This window comes from Ammospiza caudacuta, chromosome 9 (genome assembly GCF_027887145.1).
Source record: "Ammospiza caudacuta isolate bAmmCau1 chromosome 9, bAmmCau1.pri, whole genome shotgun sequence".
Taxonomy (NCBI): Eukaryota; Metazoa; Chordata; class Aves; order Passeriformes; family Passerellidae; genus Ammospiza; species Ammospiza caudacuta.
Window position 1 is genome coordinate 14310234 of NC_080601.1, and position 20699 is coordinate 14330932.

Here is a 20699-nt window from a genome sequence, read left to right on the forward strand (position 1 = left end):
TCAGTTCAGGCACATTTTAATCATGTTAATCACCTAGAAAATTTGGCATTTTCCTAAGGCTAAAAAATATCACAATATGATTAATCTTATATTTTAGGATACAGAGAAATTGCAGGAATTTAATCAACCTGAAACACAGATACTTCATTATCTCCATTCTCTGAGGTGGCTGAAAGGCCATTCTCTAAAATTCACAGATTGTGAGACGGTACATATTGCATTTTTTGTCATTCCAGGTGCCATCAGTGTACATCTCCACACATTTCTCTTTCTCTTTGCCATTGGGCTCATGCTGGTGCCAGTTGCTATAAATCAGAGGCATGCCATTTAAATACTTAACCTGACCTGAAGTCTCCCCCTTTCTAATGCCCAGGTAAGCATATTGGTTATACTGCTTCACAATGTCCATAATAGCTTTATTCTCCTCCTCATTCTTGGGGGCTGCAAGAGTTCCTCCAACCTCTTCACAGGATTGCAGTGCAGACACAAAGTCAGCTTTCTTCCCATTGCTAGCAAGTATTTTCTCTCCTACTTTTCTTATTTTCCCATTCAAAGCAAGCGCTGAAACATGAAAAGAGTTAGCTTTGTAAATTCTCTATGGCATACTGAAGTACAAGCAAATAAAAAGAAATCAAGAGATGAAAACTAAAAGTGTTAAAAGGAACAGAGGGAAAAATTGAGCTAAGGAAGAAGAGAAATAAAGATCCTTAATTTTATCCATTCACTAACTGCCCACTAAATATATTTTTCTGCTTGTGACCACTTGGCCTTATCTCCAAGACAAGGATGTCCCACCAACATCTGCTAAATATCAGCCCTATTATATTTTGTGTACTTTTTAAAGATGATCAGTGGTACTTTCTAAAGATGATCAGTGTGCTTCAGATTTGAGCAAGGGAAACAGAAAAATGATAATTGTTTTGTGAATCTCTTTCAGTACAAAACAATTTAGAACCTTTAACAATCTGGTCACTGATAGATAAAAGTGGTACAAGATATCCATGAATCCATGTGGAAAGTGCAATATCAGGTAGTTGAAATATTCTTAAAAATAAACCAAATTTGAATAAAAGTGCATTATGACTGCCAAGAGGAATCTGCTTCCCTCCAGAGAAATAAGAACCCTGACTTCCCCTCCTTTGAGTGAGAAAATGGAGTTTTGGGGTGTAACACCCATTCCAAATGCAGTTTCTTTCCTGCAAGTCATGGTTCTATAACTAACTTTGCCTATTGCACTTAAAATTGATTGTGAGCTGAAAAAGTAACAAGGGGAAGAATTACCAGCCTCAAGTTGGAAAAGTCGGTGCTTCAAATTTGCTAAAGCAAATTTGCTGGCCAGAGAATCAGGCAGACCTACACAGATAAAAACAAAAGTTAAACAGTTATACTAGGCTGTGCTGCTAGGAACAATCCCCTGGATTACAGCAATTACTTTCCAGAACTAACTTGCAAATGCATTTTTTAACATCAGCAAGAGTAAAATAAATATTTTCACAGTATTTTTTCACATTGTTGTTAATATATATTAAAGCAAACTAACAAAAACATCCAATCCACTGAAATGATGGTAATTCTCCTCTGCAGAAAAGAAACTGAAGCTCTACAGGTTGAAGCCTTTTGTTAGTTTACCTATGAAACTGGCTTTGCCAAAGACAGGTTTCATTGGTAATGGCAGGCATGAGGAACACTCTGAGGAGGAAACAGTTTCTATGGCACCGTGTGACTTTCTTTTTCAAGTGCTGGGTGTTTATCTTGCTTTAATGGGAGCCATAAACAGTGGTAGTGGAAGGTTTCTGAATAGCATAAAATAAATCCAGCACTGCTTGCTAAAGATGGGAACCCACTGCAAAGGTAGATTCTTTTTTTCCTACCATTCTCCACAGGTAACGAGGGTCCTATGTGTAGAATAAAGTCACTAATGTACTCTCATGATCACAATCCACAATCCACAGCTAAAATAAACAGCAATGGAGAAGCACAAAACATTGCTGCATCCCCAGCAACACTGCAGCTCCTACTGCACTTCACAATCCATTAAAATCCCCCCATATTTGACCTAATGCAGGGAGACTGGGAATAATTCTAATAGTGCTTTAGCCTTGCCAGCAGACCTGGAGAAAACATTTCTACATATATATAAAATATTTATATGTTAGAGTGTTGATAACTGGTTCAATTCCTCTCTTCCCCCAGAAGAGAGAGGAGACCCATTTTTTAGAAAAAAATAAACTGCCCATTTCCTCCATTCTCTTTTCCTTCCTGTGCTTAACACATCTACTTCCTTGAGGGCACGTGTCCTTCTGTGTTATCTGTTCATGCAGCCTTTGTGAGGTGGGTCTCTTGCAAAAGAGGAAGTTTGCTTACCTTTCAGACCATTCCTTCCAGGGATACCAGGCAGCCCAGAAATTTCTGGGCATTTACTCAATGCATGGCAAGTTACTAACAAAGCAGCCAGTGCTATGAGGGTGTAGGATGAGTAAGACAACATGATTTCTCAGGCCAGCTGTAAAAAAAGCCATCACACATTTGTCAGGTAATTCTGTAAGAAATTGTAGACATTGGTTTATACAGCTGCACACTCCCCCCCCCCCCATCACCCCTTCTTGAAATTTACATTATTTCCTTGTTTAAATAAAGTTTATATTTCAGATGTAAAAGATTTATTTTGCAAACATTGTGTAGTTTATACACAAAACTCTTTCTAGACTGATAAACTTGGAGTAGTGAAGATAAATTAGCCCTTTCACTGTCGCTGACTATTTGTTGGATTAATCCTTGAGAAATGATAAGCTCAGAGGTAACTGATCACACTTAAGCCATTAGCTGTCTGCAAGGACTGTAATCACCCAATGATGCATAGGATATTAACCGGAAAGGCAGATCTGTCACAGTGGGACTGGTCATGTTTGGGAGCTCGTTACAGCACAACACTATCTAAGCACATTTATTTGGCATAAACAGATACTGTTTTACACATGGGCAAAACTTCACAGCTCAATTGACATTCCTATCCTGTTTTGAACAAAATTCCACAAGCTTGAAAATGTCAGTTAATCTTGTAGAAAATAAACTTTTGCTGGTTGGCAAAAGGCTTATTCATCTTATTTTATACCCACAGATAAAACAACAACTAGGGTTATAATCTGAGTGCTGAGCTATCATGACTAAAAAGCATTTTAAAACCATATATTGTGGGTTGTTTACAGCAGAGTGAGTGGGTGTGCAGCTGTGAAACCTGAAGGACTGTAAGATACTATGGCATTCAAATATACAGTTATTGACATCTTTCAGTTAAACTAACAGGAGATATAAAGAAAGGTTCAAGATGCCAGAATGTGTATTTGCGTCCAATGGGGTGATGCTCATGGGTTGACTCATACAAAACAAATAATATCCATTACTTCACTTTTTTAATTGGCACAAATCAAAGAGGATCCTGTACCTGCTCTCTCTTAAAAACTTCCATCTTTTAAAAAAAAATCAGCATTTACACATACTAGGTTCTAAGTCTAGCTCCACTTAAAATTTAAAATAAAAGCTTGGTTGGCTTGAATGTGGTAAGATTATTAACATCTAGGTTCATCAAGCTATAACAAGGTATTTGCTATTACATTTCAAATTATATATGCCAAGCAGAATAAAAATATCATCTAGTGTCATTTATTAAGTGAAGTAAGCTTTTAAAAGAAAAAGCATTGTTTAGATCTTCCATATTGACTCTGTTATAGCAGGTTATTTTTAATCTGCATCAACAGCAACTGGTTTTTCTAGGGGAATTGTTGTAGTGTGTTTTTAAGTTTCTCACTTTGCTCCCTCATTTTATGTATGTTCTCCCTTTGTTCTCCATAAATGGTCCCTCTCTTCCCAGTTTTCCCGCCACTATTGCCCTGACAGTTGAGTTACTGTGGTTACCCCTGCCCCCGTTAGTTGTCAATCTCCCAAGTTACATAACTGCTCCTCCCTTATCCCACCATATAAGTAAAGTTTTCCTCCCCCCTGGGCCCAGTCAATCACCCCCCACTCCTCCCTGCTTTCGAGAACATTCTTCTCTCTGGGGGTTGTGGTTGGCTGGCGTCCCGGGGCCCCTCCTTTGTTCTGTGCTTATTGGATAAGTTCTTGTGTCAGTTTTCTTATGTACAGCCCCACATGTTCCCCTATTGGTTAGCTGGGCTTCCCCTCCCTTCTTCACCCCTTCCCTGTAAAAACTTTGTCTCCTGCCGTGTTCGGGGGCCATTTGCTGTGGGTTTTTCCACCTGTTGGTTGCCCTTTTTGCTGCCTGTGGGCTCCTCAATAAACCGACGTTTTACCCCCAGCAAGTGGTCGCCTCCTCACTCGTCTCGTCCTGCGTGAACCCAAGGCCGCAATCCAGCGCAGCCCGAGGCCAGGACGCCAAGGGGGGCTGGCTTCTGATGCTCAGGGGCGTCGCTCCCCTTTTGCTAGCCGGACTTAGGGCCGTGCGCGCCCTCACGCAGGGAATGTCTCATCAACATCAGTCTGATGCGACATACCCTTGAATATACAAATATTCAATTTTGTCATAAATTTGCAGCATATGGGATCTGTTTAACTAGCAGCAGTATGGTCAAGAACGTGCACTTTAAACAATGTAAAATCAAATCCACCTGAGAGCAGATGTGCAGTATTAAAGTGCTGTTGAGTTTGGTTTGTTGAATTTGGAGCATCTCTAGTTGTTTGCCCTTTACTGAAGGCCAGCAGAGCCCTCTGGAAACACTGGCCAGTGACTCAGAGAGAGCAGGTTATTAAAGACCCTAACAGAAACCTACCTTAGGTGATAGGAATACTTACATCCTTGAGATAAGGAAATGCAATTACAACATGTACCCTTTGCCTGGTGATGATCATTCAGGGAATTACATTTCAATGGGCTACTGCATCCAGCTCATAATTGGGTTATGATGCAGAGTCAGACCCCTGATCAGTTATATAGCAAAACTGAAAAAACACAGCCCTTCAGTTTTAATCCAGTTTTAATGACCTTCATCAGTCATTACTATCTAGTGTCCTTCAGGCACCTCCTTATCTACCAAAATTGCTAGTATAAGCAAAGCAAAAAAATTACTAATAATGGGAAATTTAATTGTAGAATGTAAATATGACCACAGCAATCAAAAGGAACAGATTTGCCTTCTAGCTGAAATTCTTTGTGATTTATTAAAAGGAAATTCAACTTACCCTTCTGCTTCAAAATGAAATGAAAAATCAGTTCACACCAATTCCCTTTATATAGTGTGGTGTTTGTTAAATGATATGGCTGAAGTGGATACTGAGGCCACGAATGAGCTTTTTCAGTTTTGCTCATATGTTTGTTATGCAAATACTGAGGCCAGTTTTAAGGGCTGAGAAATTTCTTTTTTTTTAACAAAATAAAGCCGAAGTTGTAGAAAATACAACCCAGAACTAACAGATAACCCCAGATTTGTAGACACAAAAGATATAAAACTGTAAAGTAACTTTCAGCAATTTTAGGCCATATTTTAAAATGGTTTGTTGTGTTATAAAAGCAAAAAATGGCAGATGGCCACCAGTGGCTCTTGTGAAAGGAAAGATACTCTTGTGATTAATCTTGGGGAAGCCTGGTACCTTCCAAATAGTCTGACCCAGTAATCAGAATTCTAAACTTTCCTCCCTCTCTGTATCTGATGTATTTATCTTACCTTAATATAATTTTCTAGCTATGTGCTAGAATGCTCATTCTGGTCTCTCTTGCACAAGACAGCTGCTCCTCTCTTGGTCAGAGATGGATCTTGGAAAAAATCTGTATACATGCACAAAATTCTCAAATGGATTAAAAAAAAAAAAGAAGAAACCAGAGCTTTTGCTCCTGCTGTTTCCCAGAAATACATATTGGGATTTTGCAACTCCCTTCTGGTTCTGATGCATTCTACTCTAAAATGATTGATCCTAGATGGGGTTTGTTTTATAAACCCCAGCAAGACAACACATCAATGTTTCACCTGAGAGACAAAAATATCTCAGCTTCACAGATTTTCTGTGTTTTGTCAGTTTATACTGTGGTCTCTATTTTTCATTTGCATTTCACTGAAACTATTTAAGTTTTGTCATCACCCCTAATAATAGTGTTATTCTTTCTGAATGATTCCAGCAGGATTCACAGCTGCAATCTAACATCTTTAGACTCCCTGTCCAGCAATTAGAAATGTTTAATATCAACTGGCCGACCTAGCCAAGATAAAATATCAAAGCAGAAGATGCATTTAGGATTCCCCTTAGACATAGTGCAGGCACTTAAATACAATTCCATTCACAACTGTGAGCCTTTTCCTGCAGTTAAACTGCCCAGCATGGCCTGTTCTCCATCTCAAAAACCCCTACAAATAGCAAACTGAGGGTGTAGCAGGTTTCTTAGCAAATGATCAGTTAACACTCACAGATGTATGCTCTAGATAATCTATCTTCAGTCCTTCCTCTGCCAGATGGGCAGCAGAGCTCTGAATGCACATTAGTCCTTTTGCACCACCAATGGAAACTCTTTCTCTCTGTAGTCCAGATGAGGTAGATGTAAAAAACTGGTGTTGAGTGGATAAGATGTGGGTTACACAGTACCCAACAGATAAGACATTTTTCCCATTCCTTTTGCAGTTTGGAAATAGCACAGATACCAGACAATTGACCACAAAGACACAGGTAATTCTGTTTCTGGATGGCAGCAGACCTCTGGGGTACATAGGAAATTTCTTCAATTCCAGAATAAGATGAGACTTAATGGATCCCGATTATGAGAAGCAATATTTTAAATATTGCTAGGTGCCAAATTTCTTGGGAATGTTACCAGAATAAAATCTCAACAGATCTAATTTCTAGGTAACTCTGCAACATTTGTAAGGGCTGGTTTTTCTGCTGCATCACTGCATACATATGCAGCTCTAACACATGAACAGGATAAGTCTCTGGAGATTTGTACTGTTTCTTCCACCTAACACAGTTCGTATTAAAAGAGAATTAAAGAATTGAAATCATTAAACATCAGTAAAGATCAGTAAAGCTCCAGTAGCTTATCTCTATTCATTTATGAAAGTGTGACATGAGCAAAACATGGCTTATGATCTAGGAAAATGTTATCAATTCTTATCTTTTGGTAGAACTTTTGAAGAAAGATAAATTTGATAACAGTTGTTCTCCCATGAGTCAGATCATACACAATGGAATCTGATAAGAAATCTAAAACATAATGCAATGTGAGAGATTACTTAGTCATTAGATTTACTTTCCTTAGTTATGCAGCAGAGAATGAGGGAAAACAAAGATACTCAACAAGGAAGAAAGTAAATATTTTTTCTGCAACCTAGCATCCCTGTAGAATAGCTGGGATAGGAATTCTGAAATTTGCAGGTAAACCTGTGTGGCAATGGTGAAGGCCTTTAGCTGGGAAACACCCACAAAACTCAGCCAGGGAATTTTAATGGTTTCAGAGGACCCCAGGTGCTGCACGCCTTCTTCTAGCATTAGGAAAACCCATAAGAATATTAAATATGATCTTCTGACAGTGGATTAAACCCAAACCCTGCTCAACTCAGCAAAGGAGAACTTGGGGGAAAAATGGAATCTGATTTTCAAGATGTCATGTGGCCAAAATAACAGCTTTCTATAACAGCTCTGCATGCTAGCCTCAAAAAACTAATTACCAAGGAAGTTTCAGAACCAGAACTAATTTTATACAGCTTTCAAGCCTCTCAATTTCAGAACACAAGGTAAACTCCTCATTTTGCCGTTTTGAAGTGAGCTGATCACTAACTGATTATGATAACAGCATATCCTGATCTGTGTAAAGCTATGTTGTGCTCTTTCACACAAAATAGTGATTCACAGCCTTGCTAGTTTATAGTAGCGATTTGTGAGACAATAATTTAAAGTGTGTCACTGTGCTGCAAGTTCCTGATATTGACTCTCTGAGCGAGTCCTGGTACAGCATCTGTGTGGTAAGCAGGTGTGGTCCATTCTCCATGTTTACCTCCTTCAAAACAATAGTCATTTTCATATTTGCATTCTAGCATTTCCACTGTAATTTATTTGCTGAGCTTTAAATCATACAGAGTTAAGTGTCTATAGTTAGCTTTAAGAGGGCTCATTGGCATCAGCTCAAGACTTCACCAGAAATACAGGGCACTAAGCGTATGTCACCTCTTATGTCATGAAACAACCCAGTAGGTGAAGTGTTACCTCCTCCCCTCCTGCAATTCAATTTTATTGACACAAAACCAAACAAAAATATGGGAAGTTCAACAGTCCCCGCCTTTGGAAAATAAGAAGCACAGATAAAATAATTTGTATGCTAATTCACAGTGCACTGATGCAGAAATGGGAGCAAAAAAATGTAGACAGTGAGGCACTTAACCACACTGCTAATACTGAAAGAAAACTCTGCTCTGTGTGCCCTAGACCTTAACTTGAGGATAAACACATTATAGGAAGAATGTAATTGCTGATGAGACCTGTTTATATTTATGAAAAAAGCATGGCATCAGAGAAATACTGTTATTTTGGGGAAACACTGTTATTTTGGGAGTGGATCCCAGGGAGATTTCTATGTTTAAGTGTACACAGGTAGATGTAGAAGGAGAAAGAATACTGAATATAGATAATGAGTTTCCAAGCAGAGATGAGGAGCAGAGCTTGGAGCATTGGATTTTAAAGAGCTGGCTTCACCAGACTGAACTGAACCTTAACTCTAACCCAAATTCCTTTCAATCTATCAATTTTCTATTCTAGGAAAAACAATTCAAACTTTGCTATCAAGAAAAGAGGTGACCAGATTTCAATTTCTTTTTTTTAAAGTCATGGTTCTCTCCTGCCAAAGAACTTTCAAGTTAAATCTATGTTAAAAGAAGTACCTGGCCTTTGTTTTCAGATTACATTAGATTCCTTCTCTCTCATATACTTCAAATAATTGATTTAAAGTACAGATATCAAAGTGGTCTCTTGGGTTTTGTGAAAATGGTAGGCAAGTTGCTAGATTAAAGTAATTTTGACTGAACTATTGTTTCTATGCCTTGAATTAAAAAAGGAGAAAGTCAAACAGCACATTAAAACAAAGGCATCAAGCAGCTCTTGCTTTGACAATAAAATTTCTAGACAGAGCCTTCTTCCTTCCTTAGGGCAGACCAAGTGCTCTTCCCTTCCCATACTCATTATCTAGGTTTAGTAAAAGTTTGGACCACACTCTAATCAGCTTCTGTCTTGTCTTTTCATAAACAGACAGAAACATTTCACTCTAAATTCACAACCTAGTAATGTTTTCAAGTCTGTTTCTTACCTGTTTCAGAGCTAGCTAAACTAAAGAGAGATGTTATTCCTAGGATCACTGAGGAATCCTTTTATTTTCCCCTCAGATCATCAATTCACCTTTTTATCCTGTAGGACACATCACCAACTCTAATTCCTCCTTCCATCTCCTGCAGCAAGCAGCCCCCTTACAGGAATACTGCCTAACAGCATGGGGCATGACTCCTGATCTTTGTTCAACAGCACAAGGAAATTACTCACTGCAATGTCACTTAGGTGTGTCACAGAGGAGTAAACATTGCCCTCTTTCACTGGGAACAGTGCAAGGAGTAATGCTGGAGGTGTCCTGCCACTTTGTGTTCCCATAGAGATGGGAACACCACTTACCTCCCATCAAAAGGGGTAATACGAAGCAATTTATGCTTGAACAGCCACTGGCCAGCATTGCCTTGGAAACGTGTGCTTGCAATTCATATCTTGCCCTTATGAATAGCCACCTGGCTCTTGCTGTCAATTTAAAATAATCTAGCCTGCTGATGGGAAAAAAATTCTGCCAAGCTCTTATTATGTTGTTATTGCTGGGAAATGGCTGTGTAATGTCTCACTGATAAGTGTTAGAACATATGTATCCAAAAGCATTGTCAAAGTCTTGTTTGCAATAGAAATTCAAAGTCCTTGGGAGAAACTTGTGGTTGAAAACACATGGCAGAAAATACAGAGTAGCAAAGGAAAATAATAAACTCACCAAGATACTGTTAAGGTCTGATGATCACAGTGAAATGAAGCTGCATTGTATTTTACTGAAGGGACACAACCATTAATGAATTCTCAGCAAGCATCACCTATTGCAGTTTTTATTGCTATTATGAGCTGAAAATTAAGATAACAGTTATAACAGAATTCCATTTCCCGCAGATTTTTCCAGGACAATGAACACAAAGTTGAAAGAAAGCAACCTTTGATTGATACATCTCAGCTGATTTGAAGCTAGTTAAGGTGCAGTTTTTGCAGAGGCTTTGGTGCAGAAATATTCTTGGAAGGTTCCTGCAACGGTAAACGAGAAAAGCTCTATTTAAAGCCCCTTGAAATTCAGCTAATGGATAAAAACAAGGAACAGATGAAGACTCAAAGAAGTAGAAATAAAACAAACGGGAATGAACAGAGTTCTACCCCGTCAGATTCTCTCTCAAGAGAGGGGAAGATCTTGAATGTTGCTTGAGGCCAAAATGATTCAAAGTTAAAAGGTTTAGTAGGTTATTAAAACACAGCAGACTTAACTTGAATGACAAATCAAAGAGAATGTTTAATAACTCTGAGAAATGTAATAACCAGAATGTCAACTACTTAACTAATAAAATATCATTTTGTTATTCCATGGGGGTCATCCCTTACAGCCTTTAAGGAAGATTAAACATAATTTTTGTTAGTAAGACAAAAGAAACTCGATACAATTATTGAAAATCATTTCAGCTACCTATTCTAGTATAAAATATACCTTTTATAGTATAAGGAAAGGATTATATTTATTTATAAATTCGTTTTGGCACTCTTACTTGGATTTGAGGACTCATTCTAGGCAGACAGGAACATGCTTGTTTCCCAGGAGTGGGAATCTACACAAGAGCTCCTCAAACATTCTCATTTTTCAAGTAGTCTCATTGTTTGTCTGCCTTACCAGAACACCTCAGGGACCCAAGCTAGAAACCAGGTTTTCCCCAGCTCTGTGCACAGCCCAGCCTCTTGCTCAGGCTCAGCCATTGCCATTGCTCTTGTGGGCAGTCCCCTGAAACTGGAGTGATTTTAAGTATTAACTTATAAAATTTAGTTTTCAAAACCTTGAGAACTGTGCTCCTGCTTTGGTACCAGTGTCACAATGCCAGTAGTACATTGCATTTCTCTAGAATCTATTTTCCTACACAAATGGGGCCCAACTGTTTAATAATTGCCATCTTTTATGGGTTTTTTACCTTTCCTGAGGAACATACTTTGTTATTGCTACAGAGATAAATAACGTAAACTATAATATTTTCAGCAACTCACCGTTTGCCAGAATAAAGACCAAATTCAGAACTATTTTGAGAATATTTGACAAAAATAAACATTAGGACTGCATCATTCAAAACCACTGGAGAGCTCCCAGTAACTTGAGACAAAGAGTAATACACAATTTTTAGTGAAGTGATATACATAATAATATGTATCTCTTAAATCTAATATACTTAAGTATATCTAATATATACTTAAGCACTGCAGATACATTTGAACTATTTCTTAAATAACTTTTTAAACTGCTAGTATATGAGAAACTGAAAACTTTTCTTGTCATCCAGTCCTGTCATACTGTTGCCAACACTTAATCCCCACTTATTAAAAATACAGGTTTTGCTTTAAGATAGTATTTAAAACATGGTATTATAAAGAAAAGGAATAGAAATATTTTCACTTTGCTTTGGAAAAGTGTAGAACTTTTCCATTGAAAGGCTTTTAACTTCTTTTCACCATTAGTCATGAAACCTAGAAATGCACTTCACTCATGAAAATGACAGATGAGATGCTCCAGAGGGAGGCAATTGCAGCTTGAAGCTAAAGACCATGTAGTAGAAAATATAACAGCCCACGGAGGACAATCAGAGGCTTCAAGATAATATTTGCTCCACTAGTTTTTGTTGCATAAATAAAAGATCTACTTAACAGGCTTAGGAAGTCCCATAAATACACTCCTTTTTCCATTCTAGCTGCAGCTCTAGAATAAAAAGGTAAAAGGGTTTAAAAAGTACACAATTTCCTCCTGTCTTTAGTTTCTGTGAATACTATGTATGGTTGCTTAGGCAGGGTGGAGAGGGTGTAAGGGGATAGAGAAGTTAATAGCTTGTGATTTGTAGGCAATGTAGTGCTGGTCAAGCCACTTCTGCATGGGACAACGTCACAGGGGTGTCGTTGGACACATAAAGTGCAAGACAGGAGATAAACAAGAGAGTAACTAATGTAGACAATATGATTCTGCTGAAGGGGTTTCAGGATTTCCAGCTAAATCTGGTGAAACTCTGTGTCTTTCCATCTCAGCTAAAGAAACTTGCATGGTTTAACTTCTCTTACATCAAAAGAAAACTTTGAATTATAAATGTGCTTGATATAATTGTTGGGGCAGGATGGAAATTTGCACAGAACTTTTTTCCTACACAGCTGAAGCACAAGACAAAGGCAGCCAAGTTTTGTAGCACAGCTGTGCAGGGAAAGGGAAAAGATTCTGTTCAGGATCCTCCCAGGTGAGCCCAAAAAGCCTGATGAGGAAAGGAAACAGTGAAGTTCAGGCTGCTGCACTACTGAGCAGGTGCAGGTGTGCTTGCATGAAGCCCAACACAGCAATCTCAGGCTCTGAAATCAGACACCTAAACATGGGTTGACTGCTGCTCTCACATTCTCTGTACTTAGTCCAGCTGCTTGAAATTTTATCTGAATTTAAACACCCTGGAAGAGGATGCCAGCCAGTTGCACACAGTAGAGTCTTCCTCCCACTGCAAATATGGCAGAAGTTTCTTTGCAAGATGAGCACAGCAGCTCAGCTCAGAGGGACACACTGTGCCACCAGCTGAAGTCATAAACAAAGCAGAGCTCACAGAAAGCCAGGAAAAAGCTCTTACAAGTGTCTGCCCTGAAGCACTGATCTAAACAGCTCAACTGATGTCTGGATCTTCACTGGGGTCACAGGCCATAAAAAGAGATTTTAACTGCAGGTGCCTCAGGACAAAGTCATTTGTGCTAGAGAGAGCACAGAGTATCCAGTGATGCTGCTGGTGGTGAGAGGTTTAGCAGAGCTTAAAAGAGACACAAGGCCATGCCTGGCTTTCCAGGCAATCTTGCATTATTTATTCCCCTGAGCATTTTTGGCCAAACTGCAACCCAGGAATCGTTTTTCACTCCTTAGCTCTCCAGGTGCTAAGCAACAGAGCAGATCAATTTGGCAGTGCTCAAGTCACAGGCCCTGCATAAAGCTTCTCTCCTCTGCATGTTTAAACTGAAGAGTTTGATGCCTTCACAACAGGAAACCCGCCACAGCAAAGAACACACCTCTCCTATGCTCTAACTGTGCATTAGTCACTTGCTCCCCCATATTTATGTGTTATAAGTAAAAAGTAAAGCAGTAAGTATGAGCTGCTACTGATTGAATGGCTTCCTGTTTGCACCTTGTAGCTTCCACTAAAAATTGCCACTTGAAAACTAAAGAGAATGAAAAGAGCCTTTCAATGATTGTGTTTTTTCACATGTGACAGGATAGCTCCTCTTGAGTATGTACTTAACCTGAAATTGTGTTTTAGAAAGATAAACCCAGCAGCTGATTAACAAATGCTGCTTTCATCCTGAATTACTTATAAGCTCTGTGGAGGTCATATTAGCACAATATGAGTTGGTTCTAATCAGGGATATAACAGCAAATACAGATTAGTTTATAATTAATGCAAAATTAAGTGGTCATCAGGAATGCTGATTTAAGCCTTCTGGAAGACAATAGACCACAATTTCAAACTCCTTCTTTTTAGCATCTACTGAAGAAAGGTGTTCCTCAAGGAAGAAAAGGTGTCCCTGATGTAAATGATGAAAAAGGTCAGAACTTAGGGCACATCTCATAACACCTTGCTGAATTTTAAAATTTCAAGTAATATGACTTAGTAAGAGCTCATTTTGTATTTCTAGGTGTGGCTTCTGCCCTGTGGACTTTTGTCCAGCTGAGATCAGCCTGCCTCCTGCATGATGGCCTTGCAGGCTGTCAGATTGCAGCATCACTGTTCTGCTCCTCTGGGCACTGCCTCAGGACAGGAGAGTTGACCAGGTAACAAAAGGAAGGGAAGCTGGCAGCTCCCCTTCTGCTGCTCCCCTTCTGCACAGGAGGTGCTAGAGCTGGGGGAGCATTTCCCTTGAGACGGTTACACCAGGGTAAACCGACAGCACAGGAAATGCTGGAAATGAGGAGTGACGCCAGAAGGAACCTAAAAGCTCAAGGACTGGAGGTTTATTGCAAGAAATGCAGCTCAGATGTTCTATAGATCCAATACTTGCTGAGGCCAAATATGCCTTTCCTGTACACAGTCTGGTTTAAAAGTTAATTATCTGATAACTCTGGGCCATAGGAAACTAGGCATGCAATAGGAATGTTTTCCCATTCTGCTTTTGAGAACTTCCAGTGTGTTTAGCACAAGAGAACTTTTGCACTTACCTGGAAACCAATTTGTGGTTTGTACAGATGCCATTTGAATGAAGCACAGTCCTCTCTGAAAATAAACATTAACTTCAGGTTACAAGAAGCTTCATAAATTTCTCAACTCTAATGGAGATTTGCTGGGAAAAGTAATGTAAAAATCAGTCTAAATCACAGTTAAGAAGTGAACTCTTGAGAACGTGGCTGATAGGGCAGCAGGAATAATATTTCTAAAAAAAACCCCACAAAACGGTTGAGAGAAAGCAACCATTCATATCTTCAAAATACTACTCCAGTTTTTTTTTTTTTTTTAAATCAGTGGTTTAGTCATTGTGACCTACTGGCTGATGCACTGGGAGAAAAATCTATCACTACCCTTAGTCCAGCTGCAGATGAAATGGTCTCAAAACAGTTCACAGTGGTTTTTGGAGACAGTCTCAAAATAGACTTACATAATCATTCCAAATGAATGCATTGGAGACTGAACTATTTCTGATTCCTAAACCCAAATACATCTTTTAAATATTGCACCATTTCCTATGTTTTTAGGTAATAACTATTGATTAAAAATTCCCAGGCAAAATTTTAAGTGTTCTGTTTTTCATAGCTGCAGGACACCAATTAATGCAGAAAAGGAATGCAGTTCACTTAAGAACTGCAAAGATACTTTGCCAGTAATGACAAGGAAGGCATGAAGCAGATCAGCAGATAAATCATACTCTGGAAAATTCATATCCTTTACCAATTTCAGTAATTGCTTTTTTGCTGTACCTGTATAACCTAGTGCAGAGAAAATAAATGTCATTACTTATAAAGTTAGACAGGGAATTAGGCAATGAAAATAACAGCTATAAAACAGATGAGCTGGGCATCAATGGCTCCTCTGTACAGACACATTTTTATGTTCCCATGGGTCCATAACTTGCCAGTGAAGCCACAGTCCTTCTCTCCTTAGAGGCACTTAGCTCAGTCTTAAACTAAGTGGAAGACAAATTGAAAATCTGCTCCTCCATAGTTAAACACTTTCAGCCTTCAATGGAAACATTTTTCTTAATTGTCAAAGTTGTAGTACTGGGCTTTCTTGTCGTGATATCCACCCATTCCTAGTGAATACAGTCCGGAATTTTGTAGTTCACCTGAGGTGAAAGAAGCTCCCATCAAGAAAATCATAAAAGCTTATAGGATCACTTCTCTCACATTAAGGACATATCAAACAAGCAGGGCCTTTTGCTTTTTTTTCTGCATGAGCTAAATTCCACTTTGAGAACATTTCAGTAGCAGGCTTTTGGATTTAACTTGACAAAAAAATATTTCTGCTTTCCGCTGCATCTAAATCTTGATTTATATCTCCTGTACCTCAGCTGATGCCTATAGATTGCCAGAACACATCATTTTATTCTCTTCTCATGATTTTGTACTGCACACAAAGCAGCTTGCCTGCCTGGTTTACTGTTTTATTCCTTTTTGTAGTTACAGCACAATTCATTTTCCAATCACATGGGAAGAGCTGCATGAAAATAGCTGAAACTTCAAAAAAGAAATTATTTCCATGTCAGCAGCTGCTGCAGTGGACTTGTGTAGTCACAGGATAAATACCACTCTAGGCTCTAAGTGATCATTATCAGTCAATTTTAGAACCAGAATAAAAGTGCCCCAGGAGCAAAGGCATCACTAAATACTGAGGAAACATAGGGCTGTATGCACTGTCCATTATTTACATCATAAAAGAATGTATCAGAAGCTGCATTTAGAGAGCAATCTCTCCAAGTTTACAGCTCAGCTCCAAGATGAAATAGAGACAAATTTTTCATTTGTTTCAAGATTATTAGCAAGTGTTTCTCTCACGCTGTATTTATGAGGAACTCAGGCAGAAAGAACCACCAGCCTGCTGAGCATGCCATAACTTATTACCCTTGAACCACACATTTAACACATAATGATTGAAAATATGAAATCTGTATTTTACTAGGAGATTCAAAACTGAATCTCCAAGAGAGAACAATTATAAATACACCCTTTATCTTGGTATTCCAGGCCCCTTTTAGGGGCACAGCACAAGCACATGCATCATTTTACCAGGCCAAAAATTATACTTACCTTTACCTTACCTTTTTTGTGTCTATTTAATTCAGCCTCCAAAATCTGTGCTTCTGTTTCCAAAGCAGTTACTTGTCTCTGCAAGTCATCAGTTACTATAAGTGGGACTCAAGGCTGTTATTAAATAATTTATACCAAAATGACTGCACAACACCTGTCTCCAAGATGCTCAGCTCTCCTGTAATCTGATGCCACGTGAAAGAGATATTTGGTTTCCAGAGCAGAAATCACAGGCCACACTGCAGATTTGTTCAGGGAATTTATCCAACTGGGAGTGCCTTATCCCTGACCAAAATGAACACTTGGATAAGCTTTGAATTCTCAGGGCTGCCAAAGTCATCTTCTGTTCAGAGGGAAAAGCCCAGTTCTCACAGGCAAAACACATGTAAACATTGTAAAATTAATTAAAGTTGGAGCAAAACTCATGAACAGGCAAAGAATGAGAGAAGAAAAAATGCTGTTTATAACATGAGATAGAGGGCTTGGTATTTCACCCACAGAAAACAACAAGCTGGTGACTCATTCCAGACAATTTCTCCCTCCAGTTCTGTTGGGCAGCTCATCTCCTATGTAACAGATGGTTTCTTTTTCTGCTCCTCACACTTCTGGAACTCACACCTTTCCTGAAATGGTGCCATAGGAATACCAGACACTAACACAAATATTTTTTGGAGAATATAGTAAAAGTTTGAAAACCAGACTGTAGAAACATGAGAAATTTATTTCTTACCTCCATATTCTACCTTTATTCCACTCTTTCCTTGTAGTTCTAAAGTTCCTTTTATTCCTGAATGTCTCACTTTTCCAGGGAAACTCTATAGGTCTCTCAATTCTTCTCCTAGAATTTAACTTAAAATAAAAAATGATTTAAATGTTTCCTAAATTTTTCTCCCACTATGTTTCCTTAGGTGCTTTAAGAGAGCATCTAACACCAACTCTTTCCCCCTTGGTGTTCCACCTGCCCACCCCCAGGAAAATAAAAACATCTCAGGAAAATTGAATTCTTCCCATGGAACTCTTCATTTCCTAGGAAATGCATTACTTTGAAGAAAAAGCCTTTACTACCCCTACGTATGGCACTGAAAATCCATGAAATAAATGCCCTCATGTTGTTCCATCCTCTTAAACAAGAAAGCCAATCTTGTTCAGCTGTAATCCAATCCCACATCACAGGGTATGATCTAGAAAATGAGCTAAATCACAGCATTATTAAGGATTCCTCTCTGGAGTAGTTTGTTGAAAGATACTGCTGGCTTTGCTTGTTTCAACCATGTAATTGAGGAGGGACACAGAGGAGTAGTGGACCAGAAGATGTCTATACAGAATCTCAGTGCATGCCACTGGAATTTTATGTCACAGTTCATATGAAGTGGTGATGTTGGGAATTTCCTTTGCGGATGGAAGGCAAGCACCTCATTCCAAGGTGGGTGGGTTGCACATGATAACACAGATGTGATCTGGTAAGAAAATATACAATTTCATGTGTACTTATGAAGAGTTTGGGCAGAAGCTGATTAGGTCACTTGGCAGAGAGCGTGACTGGGTTCTGCCACATGACTGAAAGCATATTGGAGCCATTTGCTGCTTGCAGCAGCACATGAAAAAAATGACCTGACAAATCACACCTTGGGGGAATTCTGCTTTTGATGAAGCAATCAAGTTATGACCATCAGATTAGGAGGCAAATCTAGCAAGCATGATTTCTGGTTTTGAGAGCTGGCCCCTGGAAAGAAGGAGCAGTAATAATTTAGTAGGAGATAATAGGAAGTGATTCAGAGTACAAATGGTACGATCAGATTAAAATCTCATTACATCTCTATTTTATGGGCTGCTGTGAAAATTTACAATATTATTTTTTTATTTATTAAAAGCCAAGTATCTAGAGTAGTATTATAAATGCAGAAAGCATGTTCAGCTTCCTGAAATTGTGCAGAGCCTACAAAAGGCTAGTGGGGCAGAAGAAAATGAGAGAAGTAAAGAGACAAAATGAAAGATTGAAGGAGGCATGAAATAATACTAAAGGGATGATAGGGAGTGTCAAAATTGCAGTATTGCTAAGTGGTCATGGCTCTGTTCCTGCTCACCCTTTGCACCTTTGGGACCATCTCTAGCTGGTAAGACACTGGCTGCAGAAGTGCTGCACTGAACTTCTGGGCAGGAATAAATTGTCTTTGCAGGTTCTTCTGTGCTAACTGAACTTCTTACTCCTAGCAGGGAAAGCCAAGGCATTGAAAGGATGAAAAAGAGTCATTGCTAAGTCCACAGATCCGTGACAAATCAGTCATTTAATAAATTTCTCCACTTGCATAATTCTGAGGTGTTACCTGGGAAACACACTCCTGTCTTCAGGCAAAAGGGATAGTGTCTGAATCATAGCATATAGCCCCTGATAGTATCTGTGCATATTGAAAAGAAACAACCAAACTTAAAACAGTCTGAAAGTCTTGAGGTCTAATGAAAATACCTAATATCACAACAGTCATTAATCTCACTGTGCTACAGCTTAATTTCAGTGTTTTGTTCATTATATGTTGAAATGTACAGCCTTTATCTTCATGCCAAATGAATCATACAATATTCCAGTTGAGGATGAATCCTCAGCAGCTCATTGTGTTTCCGCAGGGACTCCACACCTATCAGGAAATGCCTAAGCTCAAAGTGATTAAGTGCTTCTCTTATCAGAATCTCCACTAATTGCATACACCCACACCTTAAAGGACAAAAAGCTCAAGTATCTTTGAGCACCAATGATCTGAATGCCTCCCCTATTTCTCCTTTGTATATTAAAAATATACATTTTTCCTCAGCATTACATCTCAGAGCTGAGCTCCTTTTGGATTCCAAGAGATCTGCAATCCTTTGCTGCCCTCTCTGAGCAGAACAGCAGTAACAGATAGAAACATCATAAGGTAAAAGCTCTGACAGGCTGCACCACAGTGATTGCCCTTGTTTGCAATATGAGTGTCAAATGTGAGGCAATCACACCCATGTATTCTCTTTAACTGAAACACCCCCCAAATTAAACTACCACAGACTTGTGACAAACTTATAGTACATAAGCTACATATTAAAGGCAAGTGGCCTTAATTTCTCTTAATTTTCCCAGTTCTACCAGTCAAAAAAAGAGAAGCCTCAGGAAACACCATTTGGTTGACAGATTTGGGTAAAAAGAGAAAAATCTAATCCAGGATGAATTCTGCTCTTCACCTCAATTATTTCTCTTTATTTTAAGCTTCAGAAAAGATTTCCCACAGAGAGCAGCTTCCCCTGTCAGGTTTCATCTGATAAAGTACCATATAGAGTATAATCATTAGAATATTACTGTAGGAACATTATAATTAGGATAAAAAGCAGAGGTTAAGAAGCACCATTTTTCTATATTCTTCTTTGTGCTTCCTCCATTAGGCTCCCATCAAAGTTTTGAGCAATGGCACATATTAAAATAAAAGAAGGAAGGTATTTAGCTAACTAGTATAACAAACTTGAATCCTGGTTTATATTTCTTATATAATTCCATAGACTCCAGACAGTTCTTAACACCCTGTAAGGATTTTCTTCTGCTGATTTTCTGTACTGTGTTAATTATACAATACTAGGGAAGTTGGCATTGCTGGTGTCTCCCTTGAAGGTAACAAGACAAAGCTCAAAATAAAAGAAAACTTGAAAACAAAATGTAAGCCTTCAGATAAGTTCACTTCCTGCAGGGATTCAACCTCACACAAATCTCTGTTGGTTTTGCCAGCCAGGAGCTAAAATCTATTTACATCCATAGTTTTCCAGGGTGCTCCAATCCTTTATTCTAGAAGAGCCCAAGTGCCTGTTTACACTTTGACAAAATGGTGGCAGGTTTTCCCAGCAATTACATCACTTTCCAAGGCAACTGATGACAATTAGCTCCAACAACAGCTTAGATAAAAAAAACCCCAACAAATGCACTCACAAAAAAATTGAATAAATCTTTGGAATCTGAAAAAGAAAAGAACAGATTTTGCAATCTATACTTATGTTTATAGAAGGACAGAGAATTCCACATAGAGAATCACATTGTGTGGATTTAATGGCAGTCTTCAGGTCCCAAAGCTTACACAGTTTGAGATTTCTCAGCAGAGATCAGAATTAGGCTTTGAAAGATGCTCTGAAACTTACA

The 20699-nt window shown here is 38.7% G+C and overlaps 1 protein-coding gene and 1 long non-coding RNA gene across 3 annotated transcripts; both read right to left on the reverse strand.

The window, feature by feature from the left end:
- Window positions 1–6444, reverse strand: LOC131561481 (pulmonary surfactant-associated protein A-like). Its single transcript, XM_058810789.1, has 5 exons — window positions 6411–6444; window positions 5676–5776; window positions 2365–2503; window positions 1282–1353; window positions 1–561 (listed from the first exon to the last, which is right to left on the reverse strand). Exons 3-5 carry the CDS (start codon window positions 2486–2488, stop codon window positions 185–187), a joined length of 573 nt encoding a protein of 190 aa, XP_058666772.1. The 5' UTR covers window positions 2489–2503; window positions 5676–5776; window positions 6411–6444; the 3' UTR covers window positions 1–184.
- A 3687-nt stretch (window positions 6445–10131) lies between these two features.
- LOC131561482 (uncharacterized) lies at window positions 10132–16758 on the reverse strand. 2 transcript variants are annotated; one of them, XR_009275070.1, is made up of 3 exons: window positions 16564–16750; window positions 14474–14528; window positions 10132–10305 (listed from the first exon to the last, which is right to left on the reverse strand). It is a non-coding gene; the product is annotated as an uncharacterized LOC131561482 (long non-coding RNA). The 2 variants fall into 2 exon arrangements; XR_009275069.1 differs by having other exon boundaries at window positions 10170–10305; window positions 16553–16758.
- Window positions 16759–20699: the final 3941 nt, after the last annotated feature.

Excerpts from the sequence above, each read along its gene's own strand:
- LOC131561481 (XM_058810789.1), bottom strand. The coding sequence starts at position 2,488 with ATGTTGTCTTACTCATCCTACACCCTCATAGCACTGGCTGCTTTGTTA. Across the intron at positions 1,354-2,364 it reads TGGAAGGAATGGTCTGAAAG|GTCTGCCTGATTCTCTGGCC; the intron begins GTAAGCAAACTT and ends TTATCTGTGTAG. Across the intron at positions 562-1,281 it reads ACTTTTCCAACTTGAGGCTG|CGCTTGCTTTGAATGGGAAA; the intron begins GTAATTCTTCCC and ends TTCATGTTTCAG.